Genomic DNA, 20429 nt, shown 5'->3' with positions numbered 1-20429 from the left:
TTCTTTAGATGTCTTGTGACACCATACCTCTCCTCCATATATATTGTGAGAAAAGCCTCAGGCCCAGTGTGATCTCAAACTGGATAATTAAAGAATGGAAGTAGTTGGCAGATAAGATTCACAGTATAATTGTGTGTTCACTAAAAGAAAGAGTAGTTCCACAAGACTGGTAGAAGGAAAATACAGTATCAATCTATAAAGGAGGAAATAACAAGCCAGTCAATTATAAATCAGAATCCTAAACGAGCATGTTAGTGAAATTATGTAAGATTAAATGAAAAAGAAAGTATGTAAGATTAAATGAAACAGCCTTGCTATGGATGTGCTGTGTCTTGTTGCATTGCTTCTGACCCAGAGCAATGGGTGAGATGTGGGGATGACCCGTCATCCAAGAGAAGACAAGAAAAGAGGGAGGAGGGAGGGGTGGTGAATGGAAGTGGAGCATGTGGGGATGAAATGGGTGGAAGTGGATTTATGCCTTTGACTTTGGCTACCTCCCTTCTAAGGTGGAAAGTCCTTAGTATATGTATGTAAGAGAATTGTGAAAGTTCAATGGGTGATGAAGCACCTTGAGAGATGAACAGATTTGATGGACAGTCAATTCATTTTCAGACCTGGAAGATCATATGAGTCAAATCTTTTAAGTTCTTACTTGAGAAAGATTGATGTTCTGCAAAAGAGAGTTGGATGGATTGTGTATACCTAGATCTAGAGAAGGCCTTCAACAAAGTACCTCACAATTGTCTATCATGGGATTTGGGACATGTTGGAAGACTAAGGTAAACTATTTGAATGGAAGAAAGGTTTTAAAAAGGACATACATGAGGACAGTAGTGAAAGATAAGATGTCAGGATGGAAGGCAGTGACATGCAGAATCCCATAAGGATTAGCACTCCTGCTTCCCCTTTTTCCCTGACCACCTCCCACACTTTTTTAGCTTCTGATATTACATCTCTTCATCCATCTCATTCAAATTGTTTCTTCTCAGCACCTCTTTTACTCCTATTCCATTTTCTTCCACTCTTAGTTTACCTTCTACTAAAAAAATTACCTGCACACCATCATCCTCTCCCCTGAAAAAAAAGTTAAATTATCAAAAGAAAAGGAGGAAAGATGGGATAGTGAGGAGTGGGATAGGAGGAGGGAAATCATGAAACCAGAAAGTAGCAAAAGGAAATAAGATAAACACATGAATAAACATACAGATGACTATAAACTGCACTGTCAGTGCACATGGTCTTAGGCAAGGTCCATCCTCTAGAAAGGTGATGCTTCACAGAGGATAAAGAGTACTCAGAGCAACTAATAATTAGATTATAGGATGCAATGAATAAAAATGTCTTCCTATACAATCCATCAAGGGTAGTAGGTAAGTGCACATTATACACAACATACACGACATACTCTTTTATAGATGTCATTCATGCTTTCTGACCTGCAGTTTTGGTATGCATACCATCCTCTCGGTGCTGCGAGACCTGCCTGAACAATTGCAAAATATTTCGCTTGCGGTAACCTCAGGTCAAGATGTGGCCATTACCAAGCAAATGCAAGAACTTATGGACCCTTTACTTTCTGAAATCAACACCTTAAAGGCCCTCCTTAAGAATGTTCTAGCTGAAATTACTAAAAGTACCAAGTCCAATGAAAGGGATTTGTTGGATACTATTGAAAAGGTGTGTTTATTTGCAGATTCCCAAGTCTTTCCTTGATCTTTCTGCTTTTTGCTGCATATACATATGTAGAGTAACATTAGTATTTTCATAAACATCTTTTTTTTTTCATGGAAATGACAGCGTGATATGAAAATTACTGATCTTGAAGAAAGACTACGGGTGCAGGAGGCAAAGACCCAAAATGATAGAAAACACCTAATGGATAATTTATTTAGCAATATGACAGAAGTTTGTGAAGATGTAAAGAAAGCCATGGGAAACATTGATGAAGTGCATAGGTATGCAGCATAATTTATTTTGAACATGAAAAAATAATAAGAGATGTACTAAAATATTTTTAGTTTATTCATTATTTGATTCTTGACTCCTTCAGGTGAATATTCAAATGAAGAAATTTCACAGTTGTCATAAATGATATAGCTCATGTTAGGACCCTGTTTTAAGTCACCACTGTGTGGTGTGTTTGGTAAAAAAAGTTGCCCTATTGGTGGTGGAGCCCATTCTCTTTGGTAGTTGCTGCAGCACCATCCTTTTTTTTTTTTTTTTTTTTTTTTTTTTTTTTTTTTTTTTTTTCACTTTCTCAGCAATAGTGGGGGGTTGGGGGTGAGCAGACACTTGGAATTGTGCAGTCCTGGAGAAAGGGTAGGTCGTCTGTTGGTGTTGTTCTGTTGTAGGAGCTCCTTCCAGTGAAAGTCCTCTCATTTAAAGTGAAGTTTCACCTGTTAGTGAACTAGAAGGTAGATGTCATCAAGAAGTGAGTCCAATTGAATAACAAGCTATCTAGGCCCTTTTCATTGATAAATAGTTCAACCATGGCCTCCAAAGTTACAACTGACATGATCAAGTCATTTATCGGTGAAGGTAATGTCGTTTCATGGTTGAAGAAAGTAACCTTGATCACAAAGTTACAGAGAATAAGTGATTTGGCCAGTTTTATTCCCTTGTATTTAGAGGGAGATGCATTGGCATTATATTTGGAATTGAGTGGTGATGAACAGGCAGATGCAGAAACAAAGAAAATTTAAAACTGCTTTTGCTGATTATGCATTTGTTGCCTTTGAGAAATCAGCTCATAAGAAGTGGACAGGGGAACCTATAGATGTTTTTGCCAACAAGATTAGACACTTGGCTAGTTTAGCCAAATTTACTGAAAATGGTTTGGAAAGTGTAATGAAATTGACGTTTGTTAATGGCTTCCCAGACCATATTAGTGTTTCTTTGCAGTGAGTTCCAAAGGTGCTGACAATTGCTACGAGTGAATTGATTAGTTGTGCCAGAATTTTGGCGTCAAGACAGCAAGGTGGTTTATCAGCTATGACTTTTGGAACGACTATCAGTAAGAGAATAAAGAAACCTAACACTAGCCTGTTCAAAGGGAAGTGTTTTTGTTGTAGTGGCCCCCATTTGATTAGGTATTTGCAGGGAACAAGAGGTGAGGTGCTTCAAGTGCAATGAATTAGGCCATGTTGCTAATCACTGTCAAAAATGGAACTTGAGAAACAAGTAATATGTGACTACTGCACCTGTAGTCACCCTTGCAATGCGAAGGCATATTATAATGTACTGCCTATTGTTGATGTTTTAATCAATGATGCTCATGCAAAAGTGCTTGTAGATACGTGATGTTTGGTAGTTCACTCCAAGTACACAGCTAACTATGAAGGTGGTATCTTCATTAATGCTTTTGATGAAAACCAGATTGAGTGCAGAGGCACAGATTCATTGAAATTCGATGTTTGTGGTTAATGGTGAGAGCTGTAGTCTCTGATTAATTATATATAATTATCTGATTGATGTTATTGACTACTGGTTGGGATGTGTTGCTGTCTATCAAGGAAAGGTGTGCTTTGGGTTCTATTGGTGTGGTGTCAGTTAATCAAGAAATTGAACAGGTCACTGTGGGTGATGGGAATTGTGTGAAAGCTGTCATCGAAGATTCAGATTTCCATGCCTGGTTTGATGGACAGAAGTGGACTGTCAAGTGGTTGTGGAAGAGTGATCAACCTGTGAAATTGGATTATAAGGTAAATTGTTACAATAAGAAAGTTGAAGAGAAAAAAAAAAAGAATTTGAGAAGGAAGTTGACAGGTGGATAGCAGAAGGGATTGTTGTGCCCTGGAAAGAAGAAGTAAAAATTGGCATTCTTGCTCTGATGGCTGTGGAACAACCTACAAAAAATAAGGTGAGGCCAATGCTTGATTTTTTGTGAATTGAATATGAAGAACATTAAATGTCACACAGGTGATGAGGTGATTGATGTATGTAGCCAGAGAGATGTTGCATGAATGGTGGCACTTGGTTGAGAATGTGTCAATTATTGACTTGAATTCTACTTATCTAAAATTGAGTGTTGACGAAGTGTTGTGGCCATACCAACTGGTCAACTATAAGGGTCAGATGTTTTGCCTAATGCATTTGGAGTTTGGATTGAACTTGGCACCCCATATTATGTCAAAGATTTTAAAGGATGTCCTAAGCAGGGATAAAACAATCAAGAATGCCACTAGCCCTTATGTTGATGACATCCTTGTGGATGAGACGAAAGTATCTGTTGATGAAGTGATAAGACACTTGAGTAAATTTGAATTTTATATCAGCAAATCACAATTCTGCTGAGGGTTCGCAAACATATGAGATATGCTCCGCCCAGTCGGTCTGACAGTTGCTTACACACTGCCGTGCTGAACGGTCATCAAGATTGTTTACTCTGTCGCACGTAGATTTCAACCGTATCCCTGCTTACTAGTGCTTGACCTGGCATTCGAGTGTTTACGACGCTCAATTTGCAATATAATAATAGCATTTACGACGCTCATTTTATCATCTAATAAGCGTTTACGACGCTCTCATTTTGAGTTTTAACAAAACTCACTAAATTATCAGATAAATACTACAACGTGCATACGACTCCGTCGGTCACAACCGCCATGTCGTCTTCCGACGAAATGCATACCCATACAAGCAGGAAGTCGGGTGCCTCCTCTCACGGAGGAGAAACAAGCCAACATTCTCGCAAATACAAGCATAAATCAAGCAGGTCAAGCAACAGTACTTCCCATCAGGATAGAAATACTTGCGTTGGCGCTACGCATCGAAGTCTAGAAGACATGGCAACCCCCCCCTCCCCCGCCCCCCAACGGCTCCACATCACGTACTGCTTTCCAAGTACATGACAACTCCTCAGCCCCTTGACACACAGTACTGCAAGCCATCGCTGAACTGAGGAGTGATATGGATCAACTAAAAGCGGAGAGGCGGCAAGATGGTTCACAGAGGCCGGAAACCTACAACGATGCCAGACCGGGCACTAGTTCAACCAAGAAGGAAGCAGGGCCTGTTACGCCCTCTCCAGGTAACTTTTCGGGTTTTATCTCCGACAGAAGCAGCAGTGAAGAAGGTGAGTTGCATGAAGATTCCCCATCGGCAGTATTTTGATGCAGTCCTCTAAGGCTTTCGGCCCAGTTGAAGAAGTCTCCGGAGATGTTGCCAAACATGTGGCAGACATGGTCAATCAAATATTTGACCACGGCATGAGGGAGGACACCTATAAAGAAATTGTGGAGGACGAGAGTACCAAGAGGCCCGGTAATTGCCCTGCTTTATCCCCAGTTGAGTGCAATATGCAAATTTTGGAGGCTCTAAAACAGGACGCTAAAAAAGCAGACTTACGCATGAAGGAAGTCAATAAAGATATAACTAAGGCAGCTTCCATCATCATCAAGTCACTTTCGGTGCTTGACAAAGTGGCCCAGGATGAAGGTAACGCTGTGGTGGCCCATGAGGTGGGCATGATCAATGGTGCTCTGGCACTGTTAGGTCATGCCAACTACCGTAACAACTTGGTTTGCCGTTTTAACATCAAACGGGAAATAAATCAAAAGTACTCACACCTATGCTCTGACCAAGTGCCCATGTCATGCTTTCTGTTTGGGGATGACCTCTCGCAATCCGCAAGACAAATCGAAGAGGCGGAAAAATTTAAAAGCAAAATCACAGCCAAATCCCCCTTTCCATCCTGGAAGCCAGGCACATGGAAGTTTGGAAGTGGGAAGACAAGAACCCAGTTTAAAGGACACACAAGATTTCAACCCTATGGACAGCGGAGGCTAGGACATAGGGGAGACCAGAGGCCTTACTACGCTCGGCAGGCCTTGGATTAAAAAAAACTCCAAAGGCAGGGGACGCAGCACTTCCCAACAATAAACCAGACAAGTACCAACTTTGTGGCAGGTTCCCTTCACAGATTTGTGCATGAGTGGCAAAAAATCACCAGTGATACATATATTCTAGACATAGTCAAACATTGTCTCCTGAATATTAATGTCAATGATATCGGTTACCTGTGTTTTGAGAATATGGAATATAACTTTAGCCTGGTGGAACAAATGATACTATCACAAGAAATTTCGAAATTATTGGAGCTTAAAGTTTTAAAAGAAACAAAGAGAAGGGCAGATCAGATCATTTCCCCTGTATTTCTGAAGAAGAAAAAAGATGGAGATTATAGGATGGTACTCAATTTAGAAAAATTAAACAACCACATTCCCTATATCCATTTCAAAATGGAGAACTTTGAACAAGCTATCAGACTGATAAATGAAGGGGACTATATGGCATCTGTGGATCTTAAACATGCCTACTACTCTTGTTAGAATAGCGGAAGAACAGCAAAAATTCCTTTGTTTTCAATGGTATGGCAAAGTCTATCAGTTCACCTATCTCCCAAATGGAATCTCAGAAGGACCCAGACTTTTTACCAAACTCATGAAACCTATCTTTACTACTTTAAGAGAAAAAGGCTTTACCATCACCAGCTTTATTGATGACACTCTCATGTGCAGTGCTTCTCTTTCTGGATGCTATGATTGCATTAATTCTACCATTGAATTACTCACGAAAATGGGCTTCTGTATTAACGTTGCGAAATCTGTGCTAGAACCCACTAAAAGTATCGTATACCTTGGCAATGTCATTGACTCGGACAAAATGATTGTTACCTTACCAATATATAGGAAAGAAAGAATTCTACTTGGATGTAAACAACTAATAGCTAAGACTAGTGACAAAATCAGAGAAGTAGCCAGGGTGAATGGGCTTCTAGTTGCTGCCTTCCCAGCTGTGGAACTTGGAAAGTTACACTATCGTCACCTTGAATCTGCAAAGATTACAGCATTGCGAAGGAGTTATGGGAACTTTGAGGATAAAATGTTGATCACCGACGAAATGAAAACTGACCTGACTTGGTGGATCAAACATGTTTAGACCCAACATAAGCGAATAATTCACCCAACTCCTGAAATTGTCTTATACTCAGATGCTTCAGACTTAGGTTGGAGTGGCTGCATAAATCATCAGTCAGTCAATGGAAGATGGACGACAGAGGAAAAGAAGCTTCCTATTAATGCCCGGAAACTCATAGCTGTGCTCCTTACATTAAAATCTTTTGCAAATGAGGTCAGAGGAAAGCACATCAAAGTTTTCTGTGACAACACTACAGCAGTTAACTACATCAATGAAATGGGAGGCACTAAGTCGGTAGCATGTAACAATGTCTCCTCTGATATTTGGAACTGGTGTCTAAACAATGATGCCTGGATCACATGTTCCTACATTCCCGGGAGTGATAATACTTTGGCTGATACAGCATCCAGGAACTTCAATGACAGACATGAATGGAAGTTGGATGAGAATTTTTTTAAGAAATTAAGCATCATTTTTGGCACACCCAACATTGATCTATTTGCATCTAGGTTGAACAAACAAGTGCCTCAGTTTTGCTCCTGGAGGCCAGACCCAGAATCAAATTATTGTGATGCATTCAACCTTAATTGGGCAACATTAGGTCTCATCTACATTTTCCCCCCTTTCTCCCTGATCGCTAGATGCTTGCAGAAGTTAAGAGCAGAAGGGGCCAGAGGTTGGATGATCGTTCCATTTTGGACATCACAGCCCTGGATGGGAGCACTACTCAGGCTGCTTGTAGAAGATCCAAGAATCATAATGAGGAGAAAGAAAGGGCTGGTGTGGCCCCTGTCAACGGAAGAACATCCCATCATGTCCCATACCAGATTGATGGCCTGTCTACTTTCCGGGAAAGCCTGCGAGAACGAGGCATAGCTGAAATAGGTACGGACCTTATCTTGGCATCATGGAAACCTGGAACTAGCAAACAATACAGATCACATATCAACAGGTGGGCACAATTTTGTCATAGATGGGACATCAATCCCACCACTCCCATTGTAACTGACGTCATAAACTTCTTAACAGAAACTTTCCACAGAGGTGTGGGTTACAACAGTATTAACACGGCGAGGGGGGCCCTATCCTCGCTGGTGATAGTTGTGGATGGATGCAGGGCAGGCAACCATCCCCTAGTCATCAGGTTAATGAGGGGAGTTTTCAACCTGAGGCCTTCAATGCCTAGATATAAGGACACTTGTGATGTCAAACCTGTATTAACAACACTGAAACAGTTGGAACCCTTACAGTCTCTCCCACTGAAAGAACTTACACTTAAACTAGTAATGCTGATAGCACTTACACAAGCTGCCAGAGTTCAGACCGTACACTTACTAGTACTCAAGAATATAAGCATAAAGGAAGAAGCTATTTCAGTCTGGTTAGGGGACAACATTAAACAATGTCGCCCTGGATTTAACATTCAGTCTGTGAAGTTCTTTCCCTACACTAAGGACGAAAGTTTGTGTGTGTGCAGGACTTTGCGCACATATCTGGAAAAAACGGAACACCTCCGAGACGAGACAGGGAAGAAGGATGGAAGACTCCTCATAAGCTTCATCAAACCGCACAAACCGGTATCAAGAGACACAATTGCAAGATGGATCAAGCATGTACTTACTATCTCTGGAATTGACTCTACCAAATACACAGCGAGCATTGTCTGCTCGGCTGCTGCCTCTCAAGCTAGATCCATGTCCGTACCTATACGCCACATCATGTCCAAAGCTGGATGGTCAAGAGAATCGACCTTTGCCAAACACTACAACAAGGAAATTGTACAGGAGGGAGACCCATTCCAAGATGCAGTACTGGATTAGCTTGGGCACACTAAATTTGAAATGGAAGAATTATGGAACAGCCCCAACTTCACCTGCCTAAGAACTTCTGAGGCACGACACCCACATGTCTTCAAAACCTCATATGTTTGCGAACCCTCAGCAGAATTGTGATTTGCTGATATAAAATTACTGAAGCACATGAGACTTACCGTAGTTGAGATGTGCTTCTGCTTTTATGAAGCAAATCAGTTCTGCTGAAGGGTAAGCATTCATATGCCCTCCTCTCCTCCCCTTACACGTAACCAACTGGTAATCTCTTCATTACAAAATAATCAAGTTCCAGGTTATCATGTGGGTGCTCGTATTATTCAAAGACTGTCGGACTGGCTGGGCGGAGCATATCTCATATGAATGCTTACCCTTCAGCAGAATTGATTTGCTTCATAAAACCAGAAGCACATCTCAACTAACCTACGGTAAGTCTCATGTACTTCAGTAATTGATAGCTAAATCCCCTGAGTCACTCAGTGGAGGAGCTTCTTTGGGGAACTATCAAAAGTTAAAGGAGAGTTGATATTCCATAGAGGTATTGAAGTGCCTGAAGAGGCCAAGACACTTGCAAAAAGGGAATTGTTCTGTATTTGTGGTTCATTAGTCATTATCCCATAGCAGGGTGGTTGCACGTCGCATGTAGTTTCATTAAGAGAAGAGCTGGAGGCTCACATTGGGAGGATTTTGTTGGAGAACAGACGATGTTGATGATTAAGGAAGTCATCGAGAAAGGATTCTGTAAGAGGGAGCTGGTGGGTGCCCAACGTTAAACATGGTGTTGTGTGGTCAGATGCCAGTAAGATTGCAGTTGGAGTAGTTTTGGAAAATAATGGTAAGACTGTTGAGGATGCTGCTTGACTACAAAAAAAGATGATTTCAACCACATTAATGTCACAGAATTGGAAGCTGTGTTGAAAGGGGTGAATTTGGCTGTTAAGTGGGGCCTTACCTATATAGAGTTGAGGATTGATTCGGCAATGGTTGGCGCCTGGTTGAAAAACGTGATAAATGCTGAAAAGTGCATTCATACGAAGGGAGCTGCCAAAATTATTATCAAATGGCATTTAGGAAATTTAAAGGAGATGGTTGTTGAATTTGGGTTGAATATTGCTGTGTCATTAGTACCTAAAGAAAAGAACAGAGCTGATATTTTAACCAGATTTAAAAGGAGTTGGTTAATGGATACTGAACCACACATGTGTGCTGGGGCCTTTGTGAATTTGAAAGAAAAGCAGGACAAACACCACATGGGAGTAGACAGGACCTATCTGGCCCAGAAGTTGAACCCAAAAGTCTAGAGATTCTGTGAAGAGGGTTGTGAAGAGTTGTGACTGATGTCAGTCAATCAATCCTGCTCCTATAGTGCATAAGTGACGTGAACTTAGTGTTGAATATAACTGGTGGCACCTGGCTGTTGATGTGACTCATTACAAGGGGATTCCCCACTTATTTGTAATGGATCGTGGGCCAGGTCCATTTGTGATGTGGAGGAGATTGAGGAGAGAAGACGCACAATGTATCACAGCAAAATTGGACAACATCTTTATGGAAAGAGGTCCTGTTGGTGGACAACTGTATGGCCTTGTGATCACAGTGTTTGGGAGACATGTTGCACAGGTGGAAAATTGAGAAGGCATTTAGAGCTGCTTACTGACCAGAAGGGAATGGGATAGAAAAGCATCACAGGACCATTAAGGCTATTGCTGAGAGGGGAGGGATCTCTCCCTTTGAGGTAGTATATTGGTACAATAGTAACCAACGTCTGGACAAAACCAGTTGTCTGTGCCACAATGCTCTGTGTAAACCTATGATTGGAGATATCCCTTGGTGAACCTTGGGAGGGTGGAAGATGACTTAGATGGCCCTGCCAATTAAAATGGGAGTGGATGTTTGGGTAAAACCACCTGCCACACGTTGTACCACTCAGTGGAACAAGAGAATTGTTACCCAAGTGAACTCGTGAAATAATTATATCTGTTGACGGTGTGCCAAGACATGTATTAGATTCCCATCCAGTCATGGGTCCATGGTCCCCGTCTGAAGGTGCAAATGATACTTTGAGCAAGAAATCATCTCCTGAAGAACATGTGGAGCCATCGGTGGTTGATGAAAGTAATCAAGAGGATCCTCAGCCTCCTTGAAGGAATACAAAACCGCCTGTTTGGATGGTTGATTATTAATTTTTATGTCTTTTTTTTTTTTTTCATAGGTGATTGGTTGTGATCTTAAGATCAACCAGGTATGTGGTGCGTTTGGCAGAAAGTTGCCTGTTGGTGTTGGTCGCAGAACCCATTCTCTTTGGTAGTCGCTGCAGTGCTATAGCGGGAGAAGACATTTGGAATTATGAGGTTCTGGAGAAAGGATAGGTTGTCTGTTGGTATTGTTCTGTTGTAGGAGCTTCTTCCAGTGTAAATCCTCTCATTTAAAGTGGAGTTTCTTCTGTTAGTGAACTAGAAGGCAGACGTCATCAAGAAGTGAGTCCAATTGAATAACACACTGGCAAGTAATTTTTAAAAAAAATTCTAAAGTCACCTATGTCATGAGGACCCAATGTATCAGCCTTGTCAGGCAGTCTTTTGGGAAGCAAGGAACCCAATGTTGGCTATCCCATTTCTTAAATAGCAGTTCAGTCCATATTTTCAGCCATGTTTAATTGCTAGCCTCAGTTTTCTTTATTGTCTTTATCCATTTCTTCCATATCCAAGAGAGGTGTCTCTCCTATCATGATAGTGCAATGTGTTCTTTATCTGTGCGCACTACAGGGATGTTAATGGCATTATATTATGAAAAGTTCCCTTTGTGTTTTTAGTCTTAGTTCTCAGATTAGAAAAAGAAGGTGAACATCTAAATATGGGAGTAATGCACTTGTGGTGTGCATAGGCAAGACACCTACAATGGAGAGGCAAAATATACTTCACACAGAAATGGAAAAAAATGCAGTGGGAGTTGCTTATATTGCAGCATAGTAGAACAAAATAAAAGTGAGGTGGCAATATCAGATGAATCAGGACTGGATAGCCTGCTTTAGAGACCCAACAGGTAATGTTTGTAACTACCCAGTGTCATCACACAAGCAGCTTGTCAATAATGATCCAACATAGGGACTATATATAATTTGTATTAACCTTTTATGGCATAGAGGTTAATAAGTTGAACAAAATTGTTAGGTATTTGGCAAAATACAATGCTTAAATGTGGTGAGATAGACACTATATACCTTGAAGAATTAGTTGAGGTAGTTCAATGGAGATTGGGTTAAACTTTTATGGCACAAAGATTCATCTAATTGTTAAACTATTTTATGGCATTAGCCAGAACAAAATCCTTTGATGTGCTAAAAACAGAAGAATATATTGGATATGGTTCATTTATGGAGTTCCAAGCTTTTGCACATTCACCTGAAGTAATCATGTCACAGTATTCTAATAAATTTAGTGTATATATGTATGGCATTGGGGATTAGAATTGAAAATGGAAAGAGCAAGTGGTTTGAGGTAAAGGCGGGGCTGCATTAGGGCTGTGTCACATTGCCATGACTAATTTGTACATGGATGGGGTGGTATGGAAGGTAAATGCAAGGGTAATGGGCAGGAAATAAGAATTGGTCAAAGATAGTGGAGAGAAGTGGAAAGTGAGCCAGTTGTTGTTTGCAGATGACTCTGCCCTTGTGGCAGGGTCAAAGGAGGGTTCTTAACCTGGGGTACCTGTACCCCCAAGGGGTATGAAACCTTAATCCTGGGGGACGAGACATGATGGCCAGTGCAATGGTACAGTGTATTTATCATGAGAAATCATAATGTGCATTCATTGTATCCTACAAACTGACATTTTAAATTTGAAATAAAAAAGTGCCTTTGTTCAGTAATGCATACATATATACATATACCAAAGGCTTTTTTCCCCCTTACTCGGGAGGTAGCCAAAAGACAAGGCATAGAAACCACTCCCGCCCATTCCATCCCCTACATCAGTGGTTTCCAAACTGTGGGTAAATTACCCCCTGGGGGGGAGGTAAAAAGATTTTGGGGGTAATGGAGGGGTGACAATTTTTTTTTTTAAATAAAATAAAATGGAATAAAATCAAGAAAACATTGAGGTACCTGGCATTAGGATTAAGGTTAACTTCGTACGTATAGTCGTAAAACTTAAAAAAAAAAAGTTTGGGAACCACCTACATACTCCCCTCTACCCTCTTCCCCTCTTATCTTGGCACCTCCTGGATGACGGGTCATCCCTGCATCTTGTCCACTGCCCTGGGTCAGAAGCAGTGTCGCAAGACACAGCACATCCACAGCAAGGCCACTTCATAGTTTCGGCAACCCCCCTCTCTGTCCCCTCATGCAGAAAAGGAGAAGACTGGGAGAAATCCCTTCAGGCTACGTCAATTTATTTCTCATACATACTCCCTCACCCCCATCCCCTACCCACTCCCCCTCAATACAAACATATGAAAAGGATTAGTGATACAAACCTTGCTAAGAAATTATTATATACATATATATTATATATATAATCATTTCTCAGCAAGGTTTGTATCACTAATCCTTTTCATATGGTTGGATTGTAATTATATTGGATGGGGGTATGAAAAATTTATCTGAGATAATCAAGGGGTACGGACACTGAAAAATGTTAAGAACCACTTGTTTAAGGTATTTAGTGATGGAGTATGGGAAGTTATGTGATAGGAGAAAGTCGAAGGTAAATGTGGGTAAAAATAAAGTGATGAGATGTACAGAGGGGAAGGATGGCAGTGAGTTGAAAGTAAGTCTTAATTTTTCTGGTGTTAAAGGAGAGAGGCTGGAGGAAGTGGACAATTTTAAATATTTGGGGTTGCATGTGACAGGAAATGGAGGGGTGTGGGTGGAGTTAAACTGTAGATTAAGAGAAGTAAGTAAAAGTCTTGGGGGATTTAAGGTCATAAGGAAAAGGCATCTGAAAAAAGATCCAAAGAGAAGTTTATATGGAGGGGTGATTGTGCTTACACCACTCTATGGGGCAGACTTGGAATTTAAGAGAAGCAGAAAGGAGAAGTTTGAATGTGTATGAGATGAAATGTCTGAGAAATATGGCAGGGGTTACAAGGTTGGATAGAGTGAGAAATAAAGAGGTGATGAGGAAGGCAGTGGTGGATAGGGCTGATGAAAGATTATTGAGATGGTTTGGACACATGGAAAGAATGAGTGAAGAAAGATTAGCAAAAGATGTGTGGAAGGCACAGGTGGATGGAGTGAAATTGAAGACTACTGAGGATGGGATGGATGGAGTGAAAGTGGCTTTGAGCAAGAGGGGAATGTCTGTTGAGCAAGGAAGGGAGAAGGCAGGGGATTGGGGTAAGTGGAGAATGGCTATGAATGGATATTTTGATGCAGCCTGAAGGGATTTCTCCCCCATCCTCTCTATCTACCATGAAAGGACAGCAAGGAGGGTCGCCATGCAAGTGAAGTGTCCCTACTGTGGATGTGCTGTCTTGCTGCATTGCTTTTGACCCAGGTAGGGGGCAGGAGAGAGGGATGACCCTTCATCCACGAGGAGCCAGGATGAGAGGAAAACAAGGGTGGTGTATGGGAGTGGGCCCATGCCTTGACTTGTCTACCTCCTTAAAAGGGCTAAGAAGCCCTTGGTATATAGGTAGACGTAATAGTGTAATGGGTATGAATGAATAGATGGGATGTAATCACAGATTATTTATTTCTTAATGACATATAATTGTGACTAATCATTTGATCTTAGACTGCAGAAGGAAACCAAAGAGATGATGGACTCCTTCCAGATTATATTTTCATCATTAGATACTCAAAAGACCCAGTTGAGATCAAAGCTTGAGTTGTTGTGTGACTTTTCAACACAAGTTGAAATTGTTGCTACTGCTGCACAAGAACAGAAGTTAGTTCAGGAAAATGCTGCAAAAGAATTAACACAGGTAATATGTCTTTGTTTAGTTATACACACATAGGTGCCATTGGACTGAAAAGGTGGAAGTGTGTTGCTAGTAATCAAAGGAGGAAACAGGGAGGTTCTATTATATTATGAACCAGTGTCTTTGACCAACACAGTAGCCTAAATGTGTGAGAAAATTGTAAGAAATTAATGGATGAAAGGCTTGGAGGGGAAAATAATCTTGATTGACAGTCACTTGAGAAAAGGAAAGTCTTGTGTAACCAGCCCATCAAATTTTTATATAATGGTGGTTGGTGTGTTGAATGAGAGAGTTTGGTGGATTGTGTATACCTGGATTTGGTAAAGGCTTTTAACAAGGTACAAAAGATTAGTATGGAAGTTAGAATTCACAGGTCTTAAAGAGAATACATTGGAATAGGTAAAAGACTTTTCAAGTAGTAGATATATGAGAACAGTAGTGAGATATAAAATGGAGTTGGAGAGAAGTGACTAATGGTGTACTTCAGGGTATGATTCTGAAACCTGTTATGTTTCTACTGTATATTAATGATATGATAAATGGAATAGCTATTTATGCTAACCTATATGCATATTATGTTAAGATCACAAAGTAAAAAACTAGAAAGATTGTAAACAATAGCAGAAATACTGAAATAAGGTTTATGAATGGAGCCAGGAGTGGAAAATTAACATTAGTACGAAGAAATATAATATCTTGGAAATAGATCATAGTAAGAAAAATAATGACAGTCAATCAGTCATCCAGTTAATCTGTTCCCCCAGGTCTCACTTACAGGAAATCCATGGCTGCCAGGTACCCAGCATTAGCCATCATGCCAGCCCATAAGTTGCTCAGTGAAGGAGTTCAAGGTTTTAAGATTCATTCAGATAAATACCAAAGCAATATGTTGTAATGCCTGCCATTTAATTTATCTTATTCATTTATTTGTTATTATTTATTATTTATTTATATAATGGTAACAAGGAGTATAGTAGAAAGAGTTAAGGATGTATATGTTCTAAGGGGAAAAGGTGGGGGAATATCAGATCATTTTTTGGTGGAAGGTAAGCTGAGAGTGGAGGATAGATGGAGAAAGAGGAAAAGGACAGAAGGTAAGGAGGTGCTTAGAGTGAGCTGCTTAAATGAGAAACAAAAGGATGAGTACAAGAAGAAGCTGAGAGAGGAGTGGGAGGAAGTGAAGTATAGAGTAGAACTAGGAGTGCAGGAGGAATGGGGATGGTTCAAGGAGGGAGTCACAAGGTGTGCAAAGATGGTGTGTGGAACAAGGAGGATGTGAGGAAATAAAAGGAAGTGTAGTGAGTGGTGGGATAAGGAAACAAAGAAGGTTGTAGAAGAGAAGAAGCGATCTTTCACAGATTGGTTACAAAATAGGATGAGGAAATCATATGAGAGATACAAAGAAAGAAGAACGAGAAGTAAAGCATAAGATAAAGGAGACAAAGAGTAGAGCAGATGTGAAATGGGGTAAGAGTATGACAGAAAATTTTGAAACAAATAAAAAGATGTTTTGGAAAGAAATTAAGAGAGGAAGAGGAGGTGAATCAAGTAGAGAAGAAAAGGTAAAAGGTGCAGATGGAAAGATGATAATGGAAGAGAAGGCAGTAAGAGGAAGATGGGCAGAGTATTTTAGGGAGTTGCTAAATGTGAAGGAGGATAGGGAGGAAAAGGTAGTTGCAGTTGGAAGTGCTAAGAAAATGACCATGATAAGTGAGGGAAATGGAGGAGAAATAAGGAAAGATGAAGAGAAGGCAGTTAAAATGATGAGAGCAGGTAAGGCACCTGGGTTGGATGGATGTCATGCAGAATGTCTGAAAAAAGAAGTACAGTGATGGTGGACTGGCTGGTGAGATTATTTAATGTTTGTTTAAAAGAGGGTAGAGTGCTAGAGGACTGGAGGAGTGCCCGTATAGTTCCACTTTACAAGGGGAAATGGGACAAGTGTGAATGTAGTAGTTTGAGAGGGATCAGCTTGTTAAGTGTAGTTGGGAACGCTGAAGGGAGGGTTTTGATTGAGAGGATTAGGAGAGGAACAGAGGGAGTAATTGGTGAGGAACAGTGTGGGTTTAGGACAGGTAGAGGTTGTGTAGATCAGATTTTTGTGGTAAGACAGATATGTGAGAAAGCTATAGGAAAAGGAAAGGATATTTTTTGGGCTTTTATAGATCTGGAAATGGCTTATGACAAGGTAGACAGGAAGGCACTGTGGGAGGTATTGCAGATATAGGGGATAGCAGGAAAGCTGTTAAGAGCAGTCAAGAGTTTTTATGAGAGTAGTAGAGCATGTGTTAGGATTAGAAATGGAGAGAGTGAGTGGTTTGAGGTAAAGGTGGTACTTTGTCTGGGATGTGTTATATCACCCTGGCTGTTCAGTTTATAGATGGATGAAGTGGTGCGAGAGGTAGATGCAGGGGTGGTGGGTCAGGGATTGGAAATAGTTAAAGAAAATGGAGAAAAGTGGGAGATAAGTCAGTTGTTGTTGGCTGACGTCACTGCACTTGTAGCAGGATCAGAGGAGGAATTGAGGAAGTTAGTGACAGAGTTTGAGAAGGTGTGTGAAAGAAGGAAGTTGAATATAAATGTGAGTAAAAGTAAGGTGATGAGATATACAAGGGGAGAAAGTGGCAGCAGACTGGAAGTGAGTATTAAGGAAGAGAGACTGGAGGAAGTGGATAGTTTTAGATACTTGGGTGCGAATGTCGCGAAAAAGGGAGGAGTGGAGGTAGGATGTAGATTGAGAGAAGTGAGTAAATGCCTTGGTGGATTAAAAAGTGTAATGAAAAATAGACATTTGGAAATAGATGCTAAGAGGAGATTGTATGAAGGAGTGATTGTGCCAACAGCACTGTATGGGGCAGAAACATGGAACATAAGAGAGGAGGACTTTGAATGTATTTATCTAGTTGTATTTTATGGGAAGGGGAGCTATGCTCGTGGTGTCCTGTCTCTATATCTCATTTTATCTAGACTGTTACATAAGTCAACTGTGAGTTACTTTATCAAAAGCCTTCTTTAGGTCTAGATACGTAGAGTCCACCCACCCCTTTCTCTCTTGCAGCACATCAGTCACTCTTGAGTAAAAGCTTGAAATGCATTGGGCATTTGATGATACTGGCATGGTTTTCCTTCAGCTCTGCTCCAGTGTGTGACCTTCCAGAAATAATGATTCTCCAAGCAGTCTAAGAAGTAGCACTTCAACATACAGTGGATTCAAGTGGAGGAACACAATGAGCTCACATGTAGTGATCTTGCAATACCTAAGGTTCAATCATTTCCACTTCTAGCCTGTGCCAAAGACATTACTATGTCTGTTCCAGTACTAAGTTCATACTTATACATAATTCATGGTGGGAGCCATGGCAACATCAACCATGGATCTTTTTCAAGCCCCAGCTGCAACTGCATCAGTCCTTTATCTTGGATACCTACGTGGGTCAACACCCAGTTGAGGGTCACTGTCCTGCTCTGTAATTAGGACTTCTGTAGTAGTATATGAATTGAAAGCAGAATGCATCAAGTTACAAGACATGACTCCACACTATTTATAATGGGTTAAACTTTGACTTATCATTTAACTGGTCACTTTACAATCTTGATCATTTGTACAGGTCCTGAGAGTTGTGGAGCAGATGGGCTCACAGATGGCAAGTTTCACAGCAAAAATGGAAACAAATGTTGCTAAGGTGAGTTGTTTATTTTGACATTATATTCTAGTACTTATAGAAATTTTCTATATTTCTAGTGAAACCAGGATGTGTACAGGTTAATTAAGTACCTAAGAACCTTCCTCTTATAAGGGGAGTGAGTCAGACCACATACCCACATTGTATACATTAAAACCCAGTTTATACCCATTCATTCTCAGCATGTTGTTGATAAAGAGTCACCCCTGTGCCTCCCTGAGGAGGAGGAGGTTATTAATGAGATGGATGGATGGGATGAAGGGGGCCTTGAATAAAAGTGGATTTTCTGTTGAGCAGGAAAGGGAGAAGGCAAGAGATAAGTATGAGTATAGGATTGTTGTGAATGGAATGTAAATTGATGTGGCCTGAGAGGATTTCTCCTTGTCTTCTCTTTATTTGCATGAGGGGACAGAGAGGGGTCACCATGTAAATGAAGTGGTTGGCCCTGTTGTGAATCTGCTGTGTCTTGCTGCATTGGATCGGACCTGGGCAGTGGGTGGGGAACAGAAATGACCCTTCATCCACAAGGAGCTATGATAAAAGGCAAATGATTGGTGGATGGGTTGCCGTGGATGTAGGCTTTGGCTGGCTAGCTCCCTTTGTGGTATTCTTGTCACCAGTGTGTAGCTGAGGTAGATATAAAAATATATATATATATATATATAAATATATATATATATATATATATATATATATATATAAATATATACATATATTTATATATATATATATATACACATATATATATATATATACATATATATATATATATAGTGATAATTGCCAATAGTAACATTAAGATTTTCTTACTTTTATAAACATAAATGACTTTCAAATACAATACTGGGTTACAAGGGGAATTAAATATAGTTTGTTCTATATACATCAAATCCTCAAGCTTAATGTATAGCATGACCAGAATTATGAATCACTTTGGATGGCTCATCTTACTTCAGAATTAACCTGCTGGTCCATTCCCTTTCCCAATAATATTTACTAATAAAGATGCACATAAAATATATAATTATACTGTTCTAGCTAATGTTATCAAGTTTAGGTGGGGTTTGGTAATGTACTACACCAAACATGGTACATCAAAGAAGAACCCACCAACTATAGGCCAGTATCACTAACAAGCACCATAGCCAAAATTTGTGAGAAAATAATCAAGAATAGATGGGTAAAACATCTGGAAGACAATGACATATTAAACCCAAGACAATTCGGATTCAGACAAGGAAGATCATGCTCCATAAACTTAATATGCTTTTACTCAAGACTAATAGACATAGTGCAAGAAAGAAATGGATGGGCTGATTGTGCATTCCTAGACTTGCAAAAAGCCTTTGACAAAGTACCACACAGAAAACTACTAAAAAAACTGGAACACATAGGAGGAATACAGGGAAACCTACTAAAATGGATAGAGGACTTTCTGACTGGTAGAAAGATGAGAGTAGTGCTCAGAGAAAAATATTCAGACTGGAAAGAGGTGATCAGTGGAGTACCGCAAGGATCTGTGCTGGCACCAATAATGTTTGCTATCTATATGAATGACATGGATGAGGACGTGAACTGCTACATGAGCTTCTTTGCCGATGACGCCAAACTGCTAAGGAAAATAGAAACTGATGAGGACTGTGAAGCACTGCAAGAAGACCTAAATAGGGTATGGAACTGGAGTCAGAAATGGGAAGTGGACTTTAATACTAAGAAGTGTAGCATAATGGAGTTTGGAAAAAGCAAAAACAGAATATCAGGAAAATATACAATTGGAACCAAAGAAGTAAAGAAAGTAGGATCCGAAAAAGATTTGGGAGTAATTATCACGAACGACTTGTCCTATGATATACAGATTAACAAAATTGTCGGGGAGACTTACAACTTGCTAAGATCAATAAAAGTGGCGTTTACATACTTGGACGAAGACATGATGAAAAAAATATTGGTTACATTGATAAGGCCTAGATTAGAGTATGCAGCGACATTGTGGTCCCCCAGTACCAAAAAGAATATAAAGAAAATAGAAAGAATCCAAAGAGCAGCTACAAAAATGGCACCTGCACTTGCAAACCT

At 40.2% G+C, this 20429-nt stretch overlaps 2 protein-coding genes across 6 annotated transcripts in view; both read left to right on the top strand.

Moving 5' to 3' along the window:
• LOC143038873 (uncharacterized) overlaps positions 1 to 20429 on the top strand; it is a 113702-nt gene that overhangs the window by 78834 nt on the left and 14439 nt on the right. For all 5 annotated transcript variants that reach the window (XM_076208535.1, XM_076208532.1, XM_076208534.1 and 2 more), the window contains 4 exons: positions 1443 to 1677; positions 1798 to 1955; positions 14484 to 14673; positions 18279 to 18353. In XM_076208535.1, coding sequence (XP_076064650.1) covers positions 1443 to 1677; positions 1798 to 1955; positions 14484 to 14673; positions 18279 to 18353 — 658 coding nt within the window. The remainder of the gene's footprint in view (positions 1 to 1442; positions 1678 to 1797; positions 1956 to 14483; positions 14674 to 18278; positions 18354 to 20429) is intronic.
• LOC143038781 (uncharacterized) lies at positions 5115 to 5837 on the top strand. The gene has a single exon (XM_076208319.1). The coding sequence runs from the start codon at positions 5181 to 5183 to the stop codon at positions 5835 to 5837; it is 657 nt and encodes a 218-aa protein (XP_076064434.1). The 5' UTR covers positions 5115 to 5180.

Source organism: Oratosquilla oratoria, chromosome 25 (assembly GCF_046742065.1).
Source record: "Oratosquilla oratoria isolate Oo_2021 chromosome 25, ASM4674206v1, whole genome shotgun sequence".
Taxonomy (NCBI): Eukaryota; Metazoa; Arthropoda; class Malacostraca; order Stomatopoda; family Squillidae; genus Oratosquilla; species Oratosquilla oratoria.
This window is presented reverse-complemented; position numbering and strand designations above follow the sequence as displayed.

Coding starts and splice junctions, on each gene's coding strand:
- LOC143038781 (XM_076208319.1), top strand. CDS start 5,181: ATGGTCAATCAAATATTTGACCACGGCATGAGGGAGGACACCTATAAA.